This window comes from Bubalus bubalis, chromosome 19 (genome assembly GCF_019923935.1).
Source record: "Bubalus bubalis isolate 160015118507 breed Murrah chromosome 19, NDDB_SH_1, whole genome shotgun sequence".
In the NCBI taxonomy this organism is placed as follows: Eukaryota; Metazoa; Chordata; class Mammalia; order Artiodactyla; family Bovidae; genus Bubalus; species Bubalus bubalis.
Genome location: NC_059175.1, coordinates 40,090,073 through 40,114,930, shown reverse-complemented (window position 1 = coordinate 40,114,930; position 24,858 = coordinate 40,090,073). Strand labels below are relative to the sequence as shown.

General features: G+C 43.0%; 1 protein-coding gene and 1 long non-coding RNA gene across 5 annotated transcripts in view; one reads left to right on the top strand and one right to left on the bottom strand.

Annotated features, from left to right (window-relative positions):
* Window positions 1–1,226: 1,226 nt before the first annotated feature.
* LOC112580635 overlaps window positions 1,227–24,858 on the top strand; it is a 29,033-nt gene continuing 5,401 nt past the window's right edge. For both annotated transcript variants that reach the window (XR_006546652.2, XR_006546651.2), the window contains exon 1: window positions 1,227–1,354. This is a non-coding gene — a long non-coding RNA (uncharacterized LOC112580635). The remainder of the gene's footprint in view (window positions 1,355–24,858) is intronic.
* ADAMTS12 (ADAM metallopeptidase with thrombospondin type 1 motif 12) overlaps window positions 23,563–24,858 on the bottom strand; it is a 380,497-nt gene continuing 379,201 nt past the window's right edge. For all 3 annotated transcript variants that reach the window (XM_006071881.4, XM_044932579.2, XM_044932578.2), the window contains one exon: window positions 23,563–24,639. In XM_006071881.4, the coding sequence (XP_006071943.3) occupies window positions 24,461–24,639 (179 nt within the window). In that variant the 3' untranslated portion in view covers window positions 23,563–24,460. The remainder of the gene's footprint in view (window positions 24,640–24,858) is intronic.

Below are 24,858 nucleotides of genomic sequence, written 5' to 3'. Positions count from 1 at the left end.
GGGTTAGAGACAGGTGATGTTATTCAAGCTGTTCTTGCTAAATGCAGGGAAGTATAATAAAGAGAAACCAAGAGAGGGTATGGTGTGTATGTGTGTTTCCCCACTCTGGGTGGCAACTCTCTGATTTCCTTACCAAAAAACTCTGATCCAGCCTGACTCCACAGAGGCAGAGATAACTGCAGTTCTGCAGGAAGTAAAGGGGCTCTCTCCTTACAGTAGACTCTCAACTTATTAGGTGTAGACTTGTGTTGGATGAGGTTTGGGAATTGGGGTACAGGTATCCATCTGGAGTACTGGATCTGAAGTACTACACCTACAATTTCTCCTGCTCTGTTCCCTAGACAGGACTTTGTCTAAGACCTAGTATCAGGCTCAGGCCCGGAGTTCCATTTGACAGCACCCCATCCCTATGCCAAACTACAGAGAAAAAGGCCACACCAGTTTAGCCTAGAATACCATACGATCACTTGATTAAAACTCTTAAATGACCCTTGTGTATTCAGTCACTAAGTCCGACCCTTTGCAACCCCATGGACTGTAGCCCACCAGGCTCCTCTGTCCATGGGATTTCCCAGGCAAGAATACTGGAGTGGGTTGTCACTTCCTTCTTCAGGAAAAAAAGTGAAAGTGAAAGTTGCTCAGTTGTGTCTAACTCTTTGCAACCCCATGGACTATACAGTCCATGGAATTCTCCAGGCCAAAATACTGGAATAGGTAGCCATGCCCTTCTCCAGGGTATTTTCCCAAAGCGGGGATAGAACCCAGGTGTCCAGCAATAAAGGTGGATTCTTTACCAGCTGAGCCACTAGGGAAAGCCTTCTTCAGGGAATCTTCCCAACCCAAGGGTCGAACCTGGGCCTCCTGCATTGGCAAGCAGATTCTTAGGCCACCTTAGGCTAAAGTAAAAGGGTTGTCACCCATTTTATCTCATCCTTTATGGGATGAGATAGAATAATGGCCCCACACAGCTGTCCATGCCCTATTCCCAGAGTGACCTGTGACTGTGTTAGGTTAGATGGCAAAGGGATATTAAGACTTCAGGGAAAATTAAGGTTGCTCATCAGCTGACCCAAAGCTAGGGAGAGCATGATTGGTTATCCAGGTGGGTGTAATATAATCACAGGGTCATTACAAGTTGAAGAAGAAGGCAGAAGAGAGAGGGATGCAATGTGAGAAGAACTTAGCCACTTGGTGCTGCCTTTGGAGTGGGGAAAAGGAACCATGAGCCCACGTGTGCAGGCAGCCTTTGGATGCCAGACAGACAAGAACATCAGTTTTTTGCTAGAGCTTCCAGGAAAAGAACAGCTTAGCCAACACCTTGGCTTTAACCGAGTGAGACCTGAAGAACTGTAAGGTAATGCGTTTTTGTCGGCTTAAGCCACTGCATTTGTGGTAGTTTTTTAGAGGATTTAAGCTCAGCCTCCAAAGAGGAAAGCTAGCAGTAGCTTTCCTTCCTTTTCTTCCTCTTCTGTTGTCCTTCTACCATCAGTTTCACCTCTCTCAGTGAACAGTTAAATGAGAGAAATATCCTAGAGCAGGTTGGCAGGTTCTTTCTAGTACCAGGTGGGAGATTTATTATTAAAATTATTATAAATGTAAAAGAATTCATTCCAGATTTCCTGTGAGACCCAGCAGATCCTATAGATCTGTGTATGCGTGTATGTGTATGCGTATGTGCTCAGTCGTGTCCGACTCTGCCACCCCATGGACTGTAACCTTCCAGGCTCCTCTGTACATGAGCTTTCCCAGGTAAGAATACTGGAGTGGTGTCCATTTCCTCCTCCAGAGGATCTCTCTGACCCAGGGATCCAACCTTCATCTCCTACATCTCCTGTATTGGCAGGGCAGATTCTTTACCACTAAAGAATCCCAGGTAAAGGGTGTGTATGTATGTTATTCGCTCAGTCATATCTGGCTCTTTGCAAGCCCGTGGACTATAGCCCACCAGCCTCCTCTCTCCATGGGGATTCTCTAGACAAGAATACTGGAGTGAGTTGCCATGCCCACCTCCAGGGGATTTTCCCAACTCAGGGATTGAACTTGGGTCTCCCACATTGCAGGCAGATTCTTTACTGTCTGAGCCACCAGGAGAACCCTAGGTAAAAGGTAGCTCTATCCCTTTAAATGTATCAATACTTGCTCTATTGCTCTCTGGCATTATAAATCCTGGATGTGGGTCCTGATTTGAAATGCCTCATATTGACAGACCATGGTGAGCACTGCTGTGGGGAGCAGCCCAGCTGAAAATGGTGAAACCAAAAGGAACAGGTTTGGGAAGAACCCTTTACTGGCAGAAAGGTTTTCAATATTGTGGCAGACTGGGAAGTATCAGTGGCAGATGTTTTCAATCACCTACTGATGCCCCGGCAGGATTGTCCCATTGTCCCAAGACAATGGAGGTCGGCGTTCTACCATGAGCCTTCTTTCCTGCCCCCAGTTGGCTCCTTAGGGCCTTGTCTATTAAAGGGCTATGTGACCTCAACCTTTCTATAGTGGAAGCTCCTTTTTTTCCAAAAGAAATCTAGAAGCATATAAATCTCCCTCCCAGAGACCTGAGAGAAGAACTGCTTGTAGTACCCAGGAAGCAAATGCCGAGGGCTGGATTGTCTGCAATTAAAGTGATGACAGTGATGGTTTTATGTAATTAACTGAGAGTCATGCTCTTAGTCACGGTTGTCATGTGCTTCTCTGTTCATATGAGATCCGTTTCAATAGCAACCTCGATGGAGTAATCAGTTGTTCATCTGCTCACTTACTCAACAAATACGAGCATCACTACATGCCTGGCAATGTTTTACGTGCGGGGGACATGGGAGAAAACGGACAAAGACTCTTGCACTCATAGCTTCTACATCCTAGTTGGGGGATGGATAATAAACAAAAATAGGACAAGTGCTGTGAGATAAATAAGGCAGAGAAGGGGTGGAGCACTCCTAGAGGTAGGAATAGTGAGGGAGAATATAAGACTTGAACAAAGAGGACACATTCAGAGGACACAAGGGAGGAAATTATGCGGGGTGGGGGGAGCCCTCCAGGCAGGGAGGACAGCAAGTTCATCACCGTCATTGATTATCAATCAGAGAATTATTAATATTCCTCCCTGTCCTGCTCTCTGTCTATCAGGGTCAACCACTGTCTGGTTAAACCTTTTGAGCTTGGGCCAGTCTCTGTTCCTTAGTTTCCAAAATTGTACATTCACCTGCTTCTCAATGTCTGAAATATTAGATTGAACCATGTGAAATGCCAGTGAAATGCCATATGAAATGGTTACCAATATGCAACCATTTTGACCCACAGAAATGGAAGCTTCACATGGTTCCACCTAATACATCTGGCAAGGTCCCAGCCTGTAATGAAAAGTAAGTTTACAAAGCAAGCACCTTAGGAGAAGCTGGGAGGAGGCATTTGATATACTTTAACTCTCTTCTCTTACCCTTTCCTCTCTGAGAGAGAGTCTGGTGACTTCTTCCACACAAATGTGTAGGGAGCTGAACCTTTTCTATAAGCTTGCATAAATGGTGGTCACCCTAACTTTTTCAAGCAGATATTTTCCTCCAATCCCCCTAAAGTTTATGATGGAGGCCCACGTATTTCCTGGGTGGTTGGTCATAGGGAGCTCCTATTCATTCCTACCCAGGGGAACCATGGTCTTACACAGTAGATCAACCATCATCTCAATACACTTGGCTATGAGAGTTGAACACAACCACAGACAGGCAGCCTTACCTGTAGTCACACAGCTGCTTTGTCTCATGTATCAATTTTTCTCACTGTGGCCCCAACCAGCTGGGGTTGCAGCAAAAAGACAGTGTACAGGAGCTGTTGGAGAGCTGCTAGCGGATGCTGTACTTCCTCAAGGCTTTAGGTCTGCTCTGAGGGCCCTTCAGCACCCTTATATTAATATATTCACAGTGTACAGAGGCTGACCTCTTCAGGGAGGGCGTCATGTTTAGACTTCTGTTGTTTACCTCACACACTGCTGTGTGTGTGTATGTGTGTGTGTGTATGTTGCTATTCAGTCAGTCAGTTGTGTCCAACTCTTTGTGACCCCATGGACTGCAGAGTGCCAGGCTTCCTTGTCCTTCACCATCTCCTGAAGCTTGCTCAAACTCGCGTCCATTGAGTCAGTGATGCTGTTCAACAATCTTGTCCTCTGTCATCCCCTTGTCCTCCTACCTTAAATCTTTCCCAGAATCAGGGTCTTTTCTAATGAATTGTCTCTTTGCATCAGGTGTCCAAAGTGTTGGAGCTTCAGCATCAGTCCTTCTAATGAATATTCAGGACTTATTTCCTTTAGGATTAACTGGTGGGATCTCCTTGCAGTCCAACGGACTCTCAAGAGTCTTCTCCAACACCATAGTCCAAAAGCATCAATTCTTTGGCATTCAGCCTTCTTTATGGCCCAATTGTCAAATCCATACATGACTACTGGAAAAACTATAGCTTTGACTATACAGACCTTTATCAGGAAAGTAATATCTCTGCTTTTTAATATGTTGTCAATGTTTGTCATAGCTTTTCTTCCAAGGAGCAAGCATCTTTTAATTTCATGGCTGCAGTCACCATCTGCAGTGTGTGTGTATGTGTATATATATACACACACACCTATTTATATAAACATTCAAAACTTACAGTTTTTATAACTTTGCTTTTATATTTCTTCATTTTTTAAAAAATACATCAGAAACCTTAAAAATAGAAGTGGCTTAGCCTTTTTAAAAGACCTTTGTGAAATCCTAGGTCAATTTCACCAACAGGGTCAAAGAACTGAGAAAAATAAAGGACTTCTCTGTGACCGTGGGGCCATCTAGATCAGCATTACCTGCAAATTCGAGGGCCTTCTCCTTCCTGTTGAGTCAGAATCACTGGGACCTGGGCCAATGAGTCTGCATTTTGAAAAAGTTCCCCCATGTAACATATACAAACTCTAGTTTGAGAGCATAGGGTTGGAGGTGTTGAATGGGTCCTTAGACATTGGATTTCCCAAAGAAAGGAAGAGGGCTGAGGATAGAAGGAAGCCAAAACGCTGATGAATCTTGGGGAGAAATGAGTGAAAAATGGATGTTATGTGGATGGCATGACTCTCAAGGAGGTGGTCTCCCCTGTGTGTGGCTGAATGACAATGGATATATCATGGGCCCACTAGCTTTTCCAGGCCGTTTCCCAGACGTCATTATCTTACTAGGGCTCCACAGTTGCTCTGGGAGGGTCTAAGGTAGTTCCAGTAATATCAGGACCACCTTACCAAAGAGGAAAGGAATAATGAGCGAGCTCTCTCCTGTCATCATCCTGAACTCCCTTCTTGGCATCGCATTTCTTATAACTTCCGGGTGGACAGAGCAGATAACAAACTTTCAATGGTTCTGCTCTTTTTTTCATCCCCAGACCTATATACACTATGCTTGATGATGACTTGGTAAGGAGTTCCTGGTTGTTTAGCTTCCTAGAGTGAAATGTGGGGGCTATTTGTGAAATCCCAACAATTTATTAATAATTCAGGATGACCTCTAATCAGGATGAGACTTGGCTTCTTGGTCAAGTGCAGAGGGAGGATAATTGGTGTATTTGAAATCAACGTTGTCCACATTGCCCCTCTGCCCACTTCTTTTGCTTCTGGGCCTTCTGTGAGTCACATCCTTGACAGTGGGCAGAGCCAGTTAGCAGGATAGGAGGCCTTGAGGTGGGAGTGGGGCACATATCAAAGTCTAAACTCAAGATCCCCTGGTTCTAGTCTGCTGATCCCACTCTGGCCAGTCACAGCCACAACCCAGCCTGTCTTCCTGGGTGGCCTTCAAAAATCCAGGCTTCCAGGCTAGAGTAGCTGTTCTGGCTTAAAGGTGGACACCTCAAAGCAAGTAAGGAACATCTTGGGGCCCTGGGCAGACCAGGTTCCCCAGATCACTATGTTCCCCCCACCCTTCTCTCTGCCTCAATGATGTGGTTTGCAGAGGTGTTTAGAATTGGCTGCTGATTATAAATTGGAAAAGTGAGACTCAGGGGGATGGGAATCCATGTGTCCTGACCCTCTGGGGAGCTTGGCCAGGTCAATTGCCATCATGAATTTTGGTTCAGTCTTAGGTCTGGACCACCAGGGTCTCATGAGCCAGTGCTGGCCCAGAGATGGCTCATTTAGCCTCTCAGACAGCAGAGTGATCCAGGGGGTGGGGTGGGCTGGGTCTGGGACATAGCTCATTTGATAACTTTAAAATATTAAGACATTTGATATGTGGACCTTCCATTGTTTTCTTTCTCCAGGCCCCACAAAAGCTAGGAGGGAGCCTAAAGCAAGCATCTCTCAGGGCCTAGAATGGGCAGGGAGGACACCAACCTCTTGTCTGATGGAATAACCTTAGGCAATTTTAGAGGAACCTGACATATGCCTCCATCTACTGCCTGGGCTGCAGAAGATGGGGATCTGCACAGACAGGAGGAGGGTGCAGATTAATGCAAGGACCAGGAGGAAGTATCCATCCAGTCTGCTCTGATAAGGCTCAGCTGTGTCCTTGGTCTCCTCCCATGGTCAGTGGGTAGAACAGGACTGTCTGTATTTCAGTCACTTTGTCTTTCCACTCTCTCAACCCGACACACACACACACACACACACACACACTCTCTCACATACTCACACACTCACACTCACTCACTATTCTCCATTCCAAATGGAATGCATTCAGGTTCCTAAGCATGATCTGAGCATTCTTAGCTCTTCCACCTCCTCTGTCAAATTTCAACTTCTTTACCACACATCTCTCCTAGGAATAATAAACAGAAAAAATGATCTCAACAGAAGTTACTAAGTTCTTACTATGTTCCGGGCTCTATGCTAGGCATTGAAAATCTCAGAACATATTGTCCCTGCTGATCACTTGCCAAGTGAGATCAAGAAGATCAGATGTTTTGATGCCATAGTGGGTGGTCAGCTGGCTGCCCACACTGGGCCTCAAGAGGTGGCATTTTGAGGGGATGAATCAATAATAGTCCAAGTTTTGACTTTCAGGGTAGAAACTGAATTCTGATTTAGAGGTATTGACTACACTAGCCTAACTCCAGGAAATTGATAATTTACTATATTTCCAGGAGTTCTTTATCAGATGATGGTGATACTTGTATAGAATGGTGAATGATTTTTTTTTTTTTTTTGGAAAATGATGGAAAACAGTATGTGCATTTTTATCTTTGCCTGCTTCCTTTAGGCACTAAGCAAAACAACCCCTGCTTTCCCCATGTTTCTCCCTCAAGAGATGGATTTATCAATTTGGCCTCAGCTGGCTTTCACAGGTTGGCACAGCAAGGCTGGATTTCCAACGCTTACTGTTTTGACTTAGAAAGTGGACACAGATTTCTGTCGGAGTTTCATGAACTCAAACCAAAAGTTAGATTCTAGTGAGCATTTTGCTAGTTAGAAGTGAATAAGCTAAAGTGGGAAAAAATTTTTTCTTTCAAAGGTTTTTTCCTTGAAATATTGGCAAATGATATTCTGGCTTTTACACCCTTGCAAGGAAAGGATAGCAGAAGTCAAAGCGAATGAACATGGAGCAAACATATATTAACAGATGATCCTTCTGCTTCACTCAGACATGAGTATGCATAATTTTTATAGCATGGGTTATAGAGTTTGCATTGAATTAACATTTCTAAGTCTGATAAATAAAAATAAGTAGGTTTTAGGATTGTTTGGCTAGATCAGAGTTTAGATGTTAGAATTAAATATGAATAGTAAGTGATATTCTTTTCAGAGACAGTGGCTGCCAGTGTCTTATCTCCCTGGCCACTTCTGTAAGTGCATAGCCCGAGGTGATTTCTATGGGTGGCTGATCCCATCCACCTGGTGATTTTACTAGTGATGGAGAAAGTTTGTTGAAGCTGCTATTTTCCCTTTTCCCTGTGTGTGTTAGTCACTCAGTCATGTCTGACTCTTTGTGACCCCCAAGGACTGTAGCCCACCAGGCTCCTCTCTCCATGGGATTCTCCAGGCGAGAATCCTGGAGTGGGTAGCCTTTCCCTTCTCCAAGGGATCTTCCCGACCCAGAGATTGAACCCAGGTCTCCTGCATTGCAAGCAGATTCTTTACTGTCTGAGCAACCAGGTAAGCCCTCCTTTCCTCCTATGTCACCCCAAAAAATAGCCTTCTGGAGAGCACCTGTGTTTTGTTCTTGTCTGCCTACCTTCCCTCCTATCCTTACCATCGAAGGAGAATCCTGTCATTGACAAGCTCTTTCCTGGGTGCTGTTATGCTACCAAGTGAGGGGAGTGGTTAGAGAGACTCAGGCCTGGAAAAGTTGAATAAAAAGGGAAGGGTTGAGCCTTCCTGACTCTTCTTTTTTCTGTGGGAAGAATTTGTTTGAGAAAGTTAGTTTCTCTGTGCGACAACTAAAGAGGAGAAGAAAGAACTGTTTTAAACATAGCTGCAGCACCCCAAGACACATATTAATCAAATTACAAAGATCAAATACAAAGAACAAATATTAAAAGCAGCAAGGGAAAAACAACAAATAACACACAAGGGGATTCCCCCAGAATGGAATGGCAGGACATACTTAAAAGTGATGAAAGAGAAAACCCCACAACCCATGTTACTGTACCCAGCAAGGATCTCATTCAAATATGAAGGAGAAATCAAAAGCTTTACAGACCAGCAAAAGCTGAGAGAATTCAGCACCACCAAACCAGCTCTTCAACAAATGCTAAAGGATCTTCTCTATTCAGGAAAGGTGTATCAACTCGTACCCAAAACAAGAAAGTAAATGGCAATGGGATCATACTTATCAATAATTACCTTAAATGTAAATGGGTTGAATGCCCCAACCAAGAGACAAAGACTGGATGAATGGATACAAAAACAAGACCCCTATATTTGCTGTCTACAAGAGACTCACCTCAAAACAAGGGACACATACAGACTGAAAGTGAAGGACTGGAAAAAGATATTTCACACAAACGGAGACCAAAAGAAAGCAGGAGTAGCAATACTCATCAGACAAAATAGACTTTGAAATAAAGGCTGTGAAAAGAGACATAGAAGGACAGTACATAATGATCAAAGGATCAATCCAAGAAGAAGATATAACAATTATAAATATATATGCACCCAACATAGCACCACAATATCTAAGGCAAAATGCTAACAAGTATGAAAGGGGAAATTAACAATAACACAATAATAGTGGGAGACTTTAATACCCCACTCACACCTATGGACAGATCAACTAAACATAAAATTAAAAAACACAAACTTTAAATGATAAAATGGACCTAATTTTTTCCTAATTGTTAGACCTAATTGATATCTATAGGACATTTCACCCCAAAACAATGAATTTCACCTTTTTCTCAAGTGCACATAGAACCTTCTCCAGGATAGACCACATCCTGGGCCATAAATCTAGCCTTGATAAATTCAAAGAAACTGAAATCATTCCAAGCATCTTTTCTGATCACAATGCAGTAAGATTAAATGTCAGCTACAGGAAAAAAAACTATTAAAAATCCCAACATATGGAAGCTAAACAACATGCTTCTGAATAACCAACAAATCACAGAATAAAACAAAAAATAAACCAAAATATGCATAGAAACAAATGAAAATGAAAGCACAGCAACCCCAAACCTATGGGACTCAGTAAAAGCAGTGCAAAGGGGAAGGTTCATAGCAATACAAGTTTACCTCAAGAAACAAGAAAAGAGTCAAATAAATTAACCTAACTCTACACCTAAAGCAAGTAGAAAAGGAAGAAATGAAGAACCCCAGGGTTAGAAGAAGGAAAGAAATCTTAAAAATTAGGGCAGAAATAAATGCAAAAGAAACAAAAGAGACCATAGCAAAAATCAACAAAGCTAAAAGCTTGTTCTTTGAGAAGATAAATAAAACAGATAAACCATTCACCAGACTCATCAAGAAACAAATGGAGAAGAATCAAATCAACAAAATTAGAAATGAAAATGGAGAAATCACAACAGACAACACAGAAATACAAAGGATCATAAGAGACTACTATCAGCAATTATATGGCAAAAAAATGAACAATGTGGAAGAAATGGACAAATTCTTAGAAAAGTATAACTTTCCAAAACTGAACCAGGAAGAAATAGAAAATCTTCATAGACCCATCACAAGCACAGAAATCAAAACTGTAATCAGAAATCTTCCAGCAAACAAAAGCCCAGGACCAGATGGTTTCACAGCTGAATTCTACCAAAAATTTAGAGAAGAGCTAACACCTATCCTACTCAAACTCTTCCAGAAAATTGCAGAGGAAGGCAAACTTCCAAACTCATTCTATGACGCCACCATCATCCTAATAACAAAACCAGAAAAAGATGCCACAAAAAAATAAAACTACAGGCCAATATCACTGATGAATATAGATGCAAAAATCCTTAACAAAATCCTAGCAAACAGAATTCAACAACATATTAAAAAGATCATACATCATGACCAAGTGGGCTTTATCCCAGGGATGCAAGGATTGTTTAATATCCGTGAATCAATCAATGTAGTACCCCACATTAACAAATTGAAAGATAAAAGCCATATGATTATCTCAATAGATGCAGAGAAAGCCTTTGACAAAATTCAACATCCATTTATGATAAAAACTCTCCAGAAAGCAGGAATAGAAGGAACATACCTCAACATAACAAAAGCTATATATGACAAACCCAAGCAAACTTTATCCTCAATGGTGAAAAATTGAAAGCATTTCCCCTAAAGTCAGGAACAAGACAAGGGTGCCTACTTTCACCACTACTATTCAATATAGTTTTGGAAGTTTTGGCCACAGCAATCAGAGCAGAAAAAAAAAAAAAAAAGGAATCCAAATTGGAAAAGAATAAGTAAAACTCACTGTTTGCAGATGACATGATCCTGTACATAGAAAACCCTGAAGACTCCACCAGAAAATTACTAGAGCTAATCAATGAATATAGTAAAGTTTCAGGATATAAAATTAACACACAGAAATCCCTTGCATACCTATACACTAACCATGAGAAAACAGAAAGAGAAATTAAGGAAACAATTCCATTCACCATTGCAATGAAAAGAATAAAATACATAGGAATAAATCTACCTAAAGAAACAAAAGACCTATATATAGGAAACTATAAAACACTGATGAAAGAAATCAAAGATGACACAAATAGATGGAGAAATATACCATGCTCATGGAAGAATCAATATAGTGAAAATGAGTATATTACCCAAAGCAATCTATAGATTCAATGCAATCCCTATCAAGCTACCAACAGTATTTTTCACAGAACTAGAACAAATAATTTAACAATTTGTATGGAAATACAAAAAACTTTGAATAGCCAAAGTAATCTTGAGAAAGAAGAATGGAACTGGAGGAATCAACCTGCCTGACTTCAGGCTCTACTACAAAGCTACAGTCATCAAGACAGTATGGTACTGGCACAAAGACAGAAATATAGATCAATGGAACAAAATAGAAAGCCCAGAGATAAATCCATGCGCCTATGGACACCTTATCTTTGACAAAGGAGGCAAGAATATACAATGGAGAAAAGACAATCTCTTTAACAAGTGGTGCTGGGAAAACTGGTCAACCACTTGTAAAAGAATGAAACTAGAACACTTTCTAACACCATACACAAAAATAAACTCAAAATGGATTAAAGATCTAAACGTAAGACCAGAAACTATAAAACTCCTAGAGGAAAACATAGGCAAAACACTCTCTGACATAAATCACAGCGGGATCCTCTATGACCCACCTCCCAGAGTAATGGAAATAAAAGCAAAAATAAACAAATGGGACCTAATTAAACTTAAAAGCTTTTGCACAATGAAGGAAACTATAAGCAATGGGAAAAGACAGCCTTCAGACTGGGAGAAAATAATAACAAATGAAGCAACTGACAAAGAATTAATCTCAAAAATATACAAGCAGCTCCTGCAGCTCAATTCCAGAAAAATAAATGACCCAATCAAAATGGCCCAAAGAACTAAACAGACATTTCTCCAAAGAAGACATACAGATGGCTAACAAACACATGAAAAGATGCTCAACATCACTCATTATCAGAGAAATGCAAATCAAAACCACAATGAGGTACCATCTCATGCCAGTCAGAATGGCTGCTATCCAAAAGTCTACAAACAAGAAATGCTGGAGAGGGTGTGGGGAAAAGGGAACCATCTTACACTGTTGGTGGGAATGTAAACTAGTACAGCCACTATGGAGAACAGTGTGGAGATTCCTTAAAAAACTGGAAATAGAACTGCCATATGACCCAGCAATCCCACTTCTGGGCATACACACTGAGGAAACCAGAATTGAAAGAGCCACGTGTACTCCAATGTTCATTGCAGCACTGTTTACAATAACCAGGACATGGAAGCAACCTATATGTCCATTGACAGACAAATGGATAAGAAAGCTGTGGTACATATACACAATGGACTATTATTCAGCCATTAAAAAGAATACATTTGAATCCGTTCTAATGAGGTGGATGAAACTGGAGCCTATTATACAGAGTGAAGTAAGTCAGAATGAAAAACACCAATACAGTATACTAATGCATATATATGGAATTTAGAAAGATGGTAACAATGACGCTATATGCGAGACAGCAAAAGAGACACAGATGTATAGAACAGTTTTTTGGACTCTGTGGGAGAAGAAAAGGGTGAGATGATTTGAGAGACTAGCATTGAAACCTGTATATTATCATATGTGAATCAGATTGCCAATCCAGGTTCGATGCATGAGATAGGGTGCTCAGGGCTGGTGCACTGGGATGACCCTGAGGGGTGGGATGGGAAGGGAGGTGGGAGGGGGGCTCAGAATGGAGAACACATGTACACCCATGGCTGATTAATGTCAATGTATGGCAAGAACCACTACAATATTGTAAAGTAATTAGCCTTCAATTAAAATTAATTAATTAAAAAATAAATAAACATAGCTGCAGGTCTTAAGTTGTACTCCTTTATGTTCTCTGGGAGAGGCTAGCAGAGTTTGAAATCATTTTTCACTTGCTTTTGTTGGGGGAGGGGGACTCTATTCCTTTGAATGAGACACTGAGCTGAGACTGGTTTTCTCAGATGATTTTTCTCCCTGTGGATGATCTTTCCAAGCTGTGATGGCTTATTATTCTGATTCCCTATGTACCAACTATTCTTCTTGGTGGTCTCTTTGGAAGTCCTCCCTTTTGCAGTATTTTGGTTTTGAATTTCTCTTCTTAGACGTTTGGGTGAACTCTCTGCTGGATGGCAAACTCCTTGAAGGTAGGGGTTTGCTTTAATGCTTCCTTAAATAGACAAGAGCTTGAAGTACAATGCTGGTTGCATAGTGGGAAATCAGTCAAGTTTTTAGTGAACAAGCAGATGAATTTGGGAACCAGAGGGTAGTGCAAGGCTAGGTTTCCACTTTTTCACCCACAGTCTTACATGACTAGAGGATAGCTCTCATTCACCAAAGACCCTGGACAATTTCATATCAAACTAGACATGGCCCAGAGGATCATCTAACATATAACCTGCTAAGAACCCCAGAAGATCCTTCTTTGTTTACTTGGCCAGAGTGGAAATTTTTTCCTCCTACCTGGGAACCTCAGAGTTCATGAGCAATAACCCAGTAAACACATCTTGAGGGAAGTTGGCCTTTTGAACTGTGTTATAAAAATGTATAAAGATGAGCCTAGGGATACTGTGGTACAAAGGAATAGTAAGATTTCAGTCTGGTGATTATCTTGTTAAAAAAAAAATCCCAACAATGGACATAGCTGTATCACCTTCACTTCTGATATCCCTGCTCCAAATAAACTGGCAATTGAAATTGTTCCCAGCATTGCAGCTCTCTAAGTGAGAAGGAGGGAAGAAATTTTTGTCAGCTTGTATATTCCTTCCTCACCTTCTGAGGTTCAGATGCATTCAGATGCCCATGTCCCCAACAAACAGACAAGTGAAGATGAATTTTCTTAATGTTCTGCTCTTTAGTGAATCATAAAGACAATAAAGGGCAGTTGGCTCTCAGCAATACATGACTAATCCATTTCTCAATCCACAAGGGCCAAGTAGAGCTAATTTAATCTCAGCTTCATTAGTTCATCCCTTGTCTGAAATCAAAATCAAACGCAAGATAATCAGTTACCCATGATGGATTCATGCCAATGTATGGCAAAACCAATACAATAGTGTAAAGTAGTTAGCCTCCAATTAAAATAAATAAATTAAAAAAATAAAAATTAAAATAAATGGTGATTATCTTAAAATTTTTTTTTGCCCTTTTGTGGGTTTAAGCTGGTCCCCAATGACTCCACCATCAGACTCCATCTGCAATTATTTCCACGGAGTTGGAGAAAGGTGCTCCTGCTTTTTCACTGATCGGCACCACCATCGTCTCCCATTCTTTTTTCTCAAAAGGGGCTTGCTCTCCTATTGAGACTCGGTGTTCCTTTTAAATGAATACCAGCTCTGTGAATCATCTAGGGGAGTGCAGCTGTTTCTCTTTCTGAAGGCAAACCACCAGGAGCAACCACACATGAGTAAGTCCAAGTTATGACGACCAAGGTGATAAAGATGACCCAGGCCCTATGGAACTGAGTAGTTTGGCCATGGATGTCTAAAGTAAGACAAAGCCAGGAGAAGTTCGGAAAACGGAGGCAGTTCAGAGGCCAGGAGAATGGCCTTTGTCCTGGAAGAGTCCCAGAATCAGTCTCCAGAGCTGCTTAGTGAAGAGGCTGGGAGGGGAATGGACATATGAGCTTGTGAGCACCTTGCATTTTCATGTTCATTCCTTTTGCTCTTCATTGAGGCTATCATGGCTTTCACAGAAATTTTTGATTTTTTTTTTCTTATTATGTGTACTGGCTTACTTAAGCGATTTACTTTCCAATTATGATTTTCTCTTTCCTATAGATTCTTACTGCTTTTCTATTTAGAGAAGACTTTTCAGTATTTCCTTTAGTGTTGCTGTATTCTTTTACTTTTTGCTTGTCTGAAGAATTCTTTATGTCTCCTTCTATTCTAAATGGTAGAATATCCTCGGTTGCAGATTTTTCCCTTTGAGGACTTTGAATATGTCTTGCCTGCAGCATTTCTGTAGAGAAGTCAGCTGATAGACTTATGGGGGTTACCTCGTAATTAACTCATCGTTTTGCTGCCTTTAGAATCCTTTTTTAGCTTTAACTTTCACCATTTTTATTATATTATGTCTTGTGTAGATCTGTTTGGGTTTGTCTGGTTTGGGACCCTCTGTGCTTTCTGTGTCTGGGTATATGTTTCCTTCTTTAGGTTTGGGAAGTTTTCAGCCATAATTTCTTTAAATACATTTTCAATCCCCCTTTCTCTTCTCCTTCTGGGATTCATATTATGTGTAAATTGGCACACTTCATCTTTTACCACAGTTCTCTTACATTGCTTTCATTTTCTTTTTTTCATTTGGCTTTCTCTCTGCTGTTCTAATTGAGTGATTTCCATTATTCTATAGTCTAGATCACCTATTTATTCTTCTGTATTATTGGTTCTGGTATTCTTACCCTTTAGTTCAACTTTCATCTCTTCAAATGAATTCTCTAACCTTTCTTGGCTCCTCCTTATAGTTTCTAATTGCTTTTTACAGCAATCTGCATTTCTGTTGAACCTTTCTTAATTCCTCCAGTATTTGCATTATCTCCTTTTAGCACTCCTTTTAGTGTCTATTGGATTGAAGAGGTCTGTTTCATTGTTCTTTCAGGGGAATTGGCTCCACCTCTTAATTGAGTGTGATTCCTTGGCTTCTTCACTTATGTTTCTCTTGCTCTATGAGTTTAGGAGAAACAATGATCTACTTTGGTCTTGGTGGTCTATTTTTATGTGAGAGCATCCCTCTGTAACCTGTGTGGGTTTACTATTTTTTGGTAAGAGGGCTGTTTTTAGTATGGCTGCCTGCCACCTCTTCCTCAGTGTATGCTGACTGTTACTGCCTTGACAGGCAGTGTAACAGATGCTGGGGTGACCACAGCCTGTGCTGGATGTTGAGCAGGGTCTCTTTTTCTGCTCGGTGGTTTTCACTGCCCTGTCAGGGGCAAGGTCTGCTCCCTGTTGTTGGAGCAGAAGTCTCCAGATCTGTCTGAGCTGCATTTCTGGTCTTTGCTGCAAGGTAGGCAGGATTGGAGGGATTCCCAGGTGGTGCTAGTGGTGAAGAACCTGCCTGCCAATGCAGAAGACATAAGAGATGCAGGTTTGATCCCTGGTTTGGGAAGATCCGTTGGAGAAGGGCATGACAACGCACTCCAGTATTCTTGCCTAGAGAATCCCATGGATGAGGAGCCTGACGGGCCACAGTCCATAGGGTCGCCCAGAGTCGGACATGACTGAAGTGACTTACAAATGCAGGCAGGTGGGATTAGAACACTCTTTCTGGGCGAGGAGCCCCCGAGTATTGTTTCCTGGAGCTGCTCACCTGTGAGTGTGCTCTGCTGTGTCAGCTTTCACCCATCGTGTGGATTCACAAAGTACACTGTTGTTGTCGCTGCCCTCAGCCCCACCTCAGCCATGGGCATGTCAGCGATCGGCCCTGGTGCCTCTCAGGCTTTGTGTTCACAAGGCCAGCAGAACCTTCGAGCTCAAGTCACAGGGCTGCAGGGACATATCCGGGACCCACTGTGGGAGTTATGGAGATAGCTCAGATGCTGGCCCGGCCCAGCCCCTGCATGCATGCATCCACAAAGCCCACGGCTGCTAAGGCCAGACCCCTCCCAGCCTCGGGAGCACCTGCTGTCCCTTTGGATGTTCTGTATGTGTTGAATTCACAAAGCTGGTGGAGGAGGTGTAACTCAGTGTCTGTGCTGCCTTGGATTGAGATTTAATTTCCGTTTCCTAAGTTGCATGCCCCTGGAACTCAGCTGTGATTTCAGCCCCACCTCTGTGCGTGGGCAACCCACTGGTGTCTGGTCCTGGGCTGCCCAGGCGGTGGCGGTGGCTAGAACATGCAAGCCTGCCTGGGCCAGAGTCTCTTCTGGAAGCTGCAGAGGCAGGGTCCAGAGGGTGGGGTGAGGGGCTGCCATGGTGGCACTTAACATGGGGAGCTTCTCTTCATGCCACTTAACAGGGGAGCTTCTCTTCCATGGTGGCCTGGGCTGCTTCTGAAAACACTCCTGGTTGCGGCATGCCACACCCCATCCCCTCCAGCCTGTCTCCACACAGCCAAAACCATGGACTAGTTCTCTTAATGTCTTTCCTGCCTCTCTGTCTTCCCATCCCGACCCAGCTGTCTGTGGGGATATTTCCCAGTTGTTCTCCCAGCCAGAGAGGAAGCCGTGCAGTGATGGCGCCACAGGCTCCATGGTAGCTGGCATCTGAGCAGGACCCCAGCTGGTGGCTGGCTGCCTGACGTCAAGTTCCAGCTGGATTGTGCTCCCTGCCTTGGTATTACCTTGGCCCCAGGAACTGTATCCCATCACTGCCGGATCCGCAGGGACCATCAGTGAGCACCCTTAGTCCTGGCCACATCCCATGAAACAAGTTGGGTGAGTTGGGCAGTACCACTGAAATGAAGGGGCCCTGGTGCTGTCCAGAGGGGAGTGGGTGGGCAGTGCTTGGTGGGAGAGTGAGCACAGAGGTAGGGCCATTCTCTCCTTAACTTCTGGGTCTTCCTTTAAACTGCTTCTTCTGTCTTTTCATTATGATCTTGAAACCACATCATCATTCAGATGGGAAAGGAACCATATTTTTAAAATAATTTTGTTTATTTAATTTTGGCTGTGCCAGGTCTTTTTGGCTGCACAGGCTTTTCCCTAGTTGTGATGAGATAGGGCTACTCGTCATCAGAGTGCTCGAGCTTCTCATTGTGGTGGCTTCTCTTGTTGTGGAGCACAGGGTCCAGGGTGCACAGGCTTCAGTATTTGTGGCACGTGGGCTCAGTAGTTGCAGCTTGCAGGGGTCTAGAGAGTAGCCTCTACAGTTGTGGCACATGGGCTCAGTTGCTCAGAGTCATGTTGCATCTTCCCAGATCAGGGATTGAACCTGTGTCTCCTGTACTGGCAGGCAGGCAATATACCAGGGAAGCTCAGGAACTTTTTTTTTTTTTTTTTTTTAAATAATGCTCCCCCCTGCCCCATTCATGCTAATCTTAACTTTCTCACATAGAAACTGGGGTGTTCCATATCAAGGGTGGATAGTGATGGGCTATCTCTTTGGGATCTTTGATATCCCTGTCAGCCTTCTCTCAGTGCAAGAGGAAGGGCTACTATTAGTGAATATTTAATGGCCATAGGTACTGCTGCTTCTGCTGAGTCACTTCAGTTGTGTCCGACTCTGTGCAACCCCAGAGACGGCAGCCCACCAGGCTCCCCCATCCCTGGGATTCTCCAGGCAAGAACACTGGAGTGGGTTGCCATTTCCTTCTTCAACGCATGAAAATGAAAAGTGAAAGTGAAGTCGCTCAGTTGTGTCCGACCTTCAGTGACCCCATGGACTGCAGCCTTCCAGGCTCCTCCATCCATGGGATTTTCCAGGCAAGAGTACTGGAGTGGGGTGCCATTGCCTTGTCCGGGCCATGGGTACTAGTGAATATTTAATGGCCATGGGTACTTCTATGTACTGAGTTTAATGGCGTGAGTAGTTCGTCTCTCCTCTTTCCCCCCACCCTTCCCCTACATCCCTCTTGAGCCTGAAACCTGGCACTGCAGAGAAGGGTAGGAAAGCCCTTTTCCATCTTCCTCCAAAATACACTCCGCAAGCCAGCTTCACCATTAGTAAAGCTGTGGTTATGATCTGGCTGAGTATGTCTGTGCTGTTTGGTTTGAAACCTCAGTTGGAGGAGGGTGGTTATACCAAACCCTCAAAATGTCACTTTTCCATTTTACCCACTTCTGGTTCATTTCCTCTGACTCTAGGATTGAACACTTGAGCCCTCAACAGCTGATTCAACACTCTTGTGAAGCCATGCTCCTTACCTTCTCTCTCCTCTGAAATTATTTTTATCAAGCTAATGACCTTTGAATCCTGATATGTATTTTTTCTTCTTTGGAAGTTTTCTGGCCCACCCCATCAGTTCTTAGTGAGGTCTGAGTGTTAGGGTAAGTTTGGTTTTACTCCAGAAACCCTGCTACTCACTCCAAGGTGACAGCTGTTCTCCTGCCATTTTTCAGCTTCAGAACTACTGACATTTTGAGTCACATAATTCTCTGTGGTGGGAGGGGCTGTCCTATAGAAAGTTTAGCAGCATCCTTCGCCTCTACTCACCAGATGCCAGTAGCAGCCTCCATCAAATTTGTGAAAGCCAAACGGGTCTCAGACATTGTTAGATGTCTTCTGGGGACAAAACCATCTCTAATTAAGGACTGCTCTCCTAGGGGAAAATAGATACAGTGAAGCAGCAGCAGAGTAGCGCCTCCGTCTTGGTGGCCGAGTTAGCGCTGGCCTCATGGGGAAAAGCATTTGAGCTGAGCCTTGTAGGATAAGGGTTACCTAGTGGTCATAGCAGAGTTTTCAAGGTACAGACAGGTAGGTGTTCATGGCCCTCTGATTTCTTGACCCAAACCAGCTTCCTACCACCCCTATGCATGCCCACAAACATTGTAGGGGTCACCTGTGGATGCCTCACTCTTCACTGCCTCAGTGATCTTACTCATTCATGTGAGTGGATTCCATGTCCATATGTACAGATTCTTTTGGGTTGGCCCAAAAGTTTGTTTGGGTTTTTCTGTCTTACAGGACAACCCAAATGAACTTTTGGGACAACTCGATACAATTGCTGGTTATACTTACCATGCTGTGCACTGCCTTTGAAAAAATATGTTGGATTTCTAAAGCAAATTCCTTTTCATCTTTATTATTACTTTCTCAAGCATTAAGAGAAAGCATGTGTACAATTCATTGTTGTTTTTTTCTAAATTTTTTTTTGCCTGTACTGGGTCTTCATTGCTATGTAGATTTTCTCTAGTTGTGGCAAGTGGGGGCTACTCTCTAGTTACAGTGCACGGGCTTCCCACTGTGGTGGGTTCTCTTGTTACAGAGCATGCGCTTTAGAGAGCTTGGGTTTCAGTGTATAATTGTGCACGTGGGCTCAGTAGTTGTGGCGCCCAGGCTTAGGTGCTCCAAGGCACACAGGGTCTTTCAAAGATCAAACCTGTGTCCCCTGCATTGGCAGGCAGACTCTTAACCACGGGGACCACCAGGGAAGTCTCCATTATGTCTGACCTTTGGATAGATTGAGGGACTAGGTGATGCAATGAGCTGCAATTCCCAATATGCTGGATCTGGGATTGTGGCAGATTTCAAGTATCACTTCAGATGGTCATATGGTAGGTTGTGTTGGTTACTGCACAATCATTTGTGAGAAGAGACCCAAGTTCTACTTCACCTGGGACGTGACTCATCTCATGACATACGGATTTAGGGGTGGAGGAGGAGGGAGTCTGCAGGGAGCGAGGGAGGGAGGAATTGACAGATCCTCCTCCAGGTTGCTAAATTTCAGAGTTGTTCTGGTGGCTAGTGGGAGTCTCATAGCAGGGGTAAATGAATCGCATGGAAACATCAGTGAGTCTGGCCATTTATTGATGCCACACAATGGCAGGCTATGGTTAACATTCTGGTTTTACATACTGTGGTACCCACTGAGGTACCCCTTAAGCAGTCTGGGCCTGGGAAAGCAGTGCAGAGATGCAGAGAGGACAATGGATGAGGCCTCGGACCACATGCAACCACTTTGGAGGGCAGAGACAGGCAAAATTGTGCTTTCCCAACCATATTTTTTTATGACATAACTTAAAATAATACTAACAATATTTGAACAAGCAATACCAAAAAAAAAAAAAAAAAGCATCAAATATGTTGGTTAAGTTGTAGCACCAGAGAGTTCATGTCATGAGGCCTCCCTCTTGAAAGTGAATCGCTGTGCACTCATTTCATTGTCCTAGGGCTTCATCCTAAAGTCAGAAGTGCTATGACTTGTAATCTCTGGTGAAGCAATGTGTAGCTTTCAGCATTTCGGGGATTTTAACAAATTGATTGGGAAATTATGACCCGAAACAATATAAATCCTTCAAATCATGTTCCAGAAACATGATGAAGGTTATCAACAACACTCAATATCTGAAAGCTTCACATTGGGATGGCTCCACCATGTAGAGATGGATCAGGAGATTGGACGGAGATACACGCTTAAGAAGTCCCAATATTAAAATGAGTCACTCCTACAAAGGGGCAACTGCTTGTATCACAAATTGATTTCATTTTTACAAAGGTATTCACTCTTTCATCTCTTGAAGTGTTGTTTCCTCTTGGTGGTTTGAATTATGCTTGGATGTTCAAGAACTAAATGAACCCATACCTTTTCAGAGAAGAGTTAACTCTACCACTGGGAGAGGTGACATAAACCAGATTGGGCTTGAGACCCTTTATGTATTGAAGCACCAGGCCCTGTGGTGGCCTCTCTGGTTCATGGTAGATGCGTATCCAGTGTCTCTTGCTACACTTCTCACTTGCTTGTTCAAGGTGGGAGGAAAGGAGGCCATGGAGGAAATAAAGCAACATTGCTACTTCATGTGGGCCCCCGTGAGCACCAAAAGAATGGTGAGATGTCATCTAGGTTCTTGTCTTTCACGTTTTCCTGTTAATCTGAGGTCCCTCTCTTATTGCTAGCATGGGGACCATTCAAAACCCTAATGACCCAAAGTTGAGTGACTGTCAAGGCAACAACCAAGTCAGATGACCCCAGCAGCAAGTACTATCTGTCTTGCGACCCAGAATGACAGATGCTACACAACTGTCTTACCTCACAGCCTCAATACAGGAAGTGAATGTTCATGAGGCAGGATTAGGGGCCAATATTCTGCCTTTGAGAAACTAGAGAAAGGCCTAGAATAGAGCACCCGGTCAGACCCTCTCTACATTTCTACCATCTTTTCCTCATGGGTCATAAATAACATTTCGCATATTGGGAAATCTGGCCTAGTTTAGTTTGCTGAGGTCAAAGCAATCTGGGTTTGTTCCTGAGTTTTGTAAAACTGGTCATATCCAGGGCTCTGATGACATGCATGATCCCAGGATAACAATTGTTGTTGTTCATCTGTTAAATCTGTTCAACTTTTTGTGACCCCACGGACTGCAGCATGTCAGGCTTTCCTGTCCATCACCATCTCCCAGAGTTTGCTTAAACTCATGTCCATTGATTTGGTGATGCCATCCAATCATCTCATTCTCTGTCATCTGTCATTCAGTCTTGTCCAACTCGTGTCCGACTCCTTGCAACCCCAGCCAGGCTCCTCTGTCCATGGAATTCTCCACACAAGAATAATGGAGTGAGTTGCCATTCCCTTCTCCAGGGGATCTTCCCAACTCAGGGATCGAACCCATGTCTCCTGCATTGCAGATAACTCTTTACCATCTGAGCCACCAGAGAAGCCCTGGGATAGCAGAGTACCAGGTTAAGTTAAATCCATCCAACTTACTAAATTAATCCCCTTGAAAGCCTATACTACACTTCAAGGGCAGTTTTTGCAAATTGCCTCATTAGAAAAAAAATCAGGTTCTCTTCTACTTCTGTCACTGACGATTTAAGCGTCTTCTCTCTCAAACTGATTTCACCAGAGACTGTCATCAGCCAGCAATGTTTAGATTTAAGGACAGAATATAAGAACCTAATCATACAGAAATAAATTGCCTGGTTTTGGTAAACATTTTTACTTTTCTACTGTGTCTGGTCCTATCTAAAATTCCATCCCAACCCCAGTGTTTTATTTTCCACAGGCATTTATCAGAATAATACATAGTAATGGCTTAAAAAAAAGCACATAATATAAAAATTTTCAGCTTCTGGTATCCAAGCAATAGAACTGGCGTTGGCCAGCAACACCATTACACATTTAACAGAAGACGCATATGGATTTGCCCACTTGTACATCTATCTACATGTTTATATTCATTCTGCCACCATCTGCATATTAGCACCATGTTTCAATAGCACCATTCTGCTGAACAGAGAGAGAACTCAAGGGAAAGATGGGACATTGTGTTCCATGGTGAATGTTAATGGTACTTGTGAGTCTGAAGACATGTGGCCCATGACATGAAGATGACTCTCCTGCCTTCCCCTCTGTCAAGAGCTGGTTCTGAAGGCTTCTTTCCCTGGGGGCTCCTCTCACCCTCCCCTGATTTTCCAGGTTTAGTTCATATAAACACCTCCTCTTATACACCAGAAAATTCCTCTTCAATTTGAGACCATAACCTACTTTGACTCCTGCTGGGTGATGGGAACATCAAAGATTCAGCCTTCTTAACTTTTCTGGACTCCCTGACTCACCTGTTCCCTTCAAGGAAACAGATTCTCAAAAGTAACTACTGGGTGTGCTAGAGAGTAGGTCAGCTTTACCTCCTTTTTGAAAAGTTTTTTTCTTGAGACTATTAGTTTATACAAAGTTTTTCTATACTTGATGCAATTTACCTAGGTCTTAGAAATATTTTCGTCTAGAGCTCCATTTTCCAACCTGAGGGTGCGTGGGCGGGTGGTAGATGCAGACCTGGCTGCAGCACTTGTGATGTATAAAGCCCCAGCAGTGGAAAGATGTTCACCCTGACTTGAAGACCCAGGCAGGGAGTGTGCCAGGGAAGGGAAAGTCACACAGGAAGACTCACATGCTCTTCTGCAAAGGAATGGGTATGTGCCAGGGAAGTGGGAAGAATAGAAGCCCACATTCTCTTCCTTATACAAGAAACTGATTTCTGATCATTTGTTTTTTAAGAGTTTTCATAGAAATTATCCAAAGTCAGAAATGTCTTCTATATAACCTAAATCCCTTAAGTTTACTAAAGCTACAGTTCCTGCCCATTTCCTCTTCTTCTAGTGTCCCTAGGAAGGCACGGGAGTCTAAACAGCTCAGATGTAGAGTCTACAGGGAATAGGGACAGACTGAGTCTGTAGCCAAGACTTTTTCTTCCTGCCTCAGTTAAATATTGGGTAAAGAAAGCAGTCCCCTGCCTGGTTGAATTACAAGAATGTTCCCAAAAGCTCTCCCATGACATTTGAAACAGCAGCTGCCCCAAGTAGGGAGATTTAGGGAAAAAAAGAAAAAAGGGAGTGATTTCATCAAAGTAAATTAACAAGAATATTTGTTCCCTGGATAAGTGAGGCTCTATTTCCTGATAGTCTCTTGAGGTAGTCTGGGAAAAATATGGTCTCTCTGTTTTTATCTTTAAGGGAGAAACAAAAGACATCATTTCATAGACTTGTCCAATTCGATACCTTTCCCAGGAGATGATCCCATGAGAAGCCCAGTTCTCCTGGATACCTCACCTGCCTCTATCAGGGAGCAGTGAGCACAACAGTGCCATGACTCCTGCTAGGGACATTGTGTGGTTAAAGGGACGCAGTGTGCTTTGTTTTGTTATGAGTCAAAGTTGAACCTGAAACATGCAGAATAACACGGCAAGAAAGTGGTCTCTGGGCCAGAACATGTCCTGGTCAGCAGGCTGCTGCAGTCTATGGTGGAGGGTGGCTTCCTTCTGCACTTAGGGTGCTTTGGGGTTCTTGAGTGGCTGTCGCTTTCTTGGCCTTTGTGTGTGGGCCACGTGTGTCTGGGAACACGAGAGGCAGCACTGAGCCCTCACGGTGGGCACAGAACATTTCTTCATGGTTTTAAGCGTCTGGCAGAAACTGGCTGATAAGTTGTCTTTGATGCAAAGGAGATCTGTGGGAGGAGACAAATGATGAGAAAAAAACAAAAGATCTTTTTGTTAAGTGAAAGAGCACAACTTCTATTAATGGAAGATTTTATATGTCTACTGAGAAAGGCTCCATAGCGATTTGTCATAGTTGACATCTACTGACGGTCACTCCTGTGTAGTAATGTGTTGATTATAATGGTTCCTATTTTAACTAATAACAACATGTTTGAGCCTAGTTATAA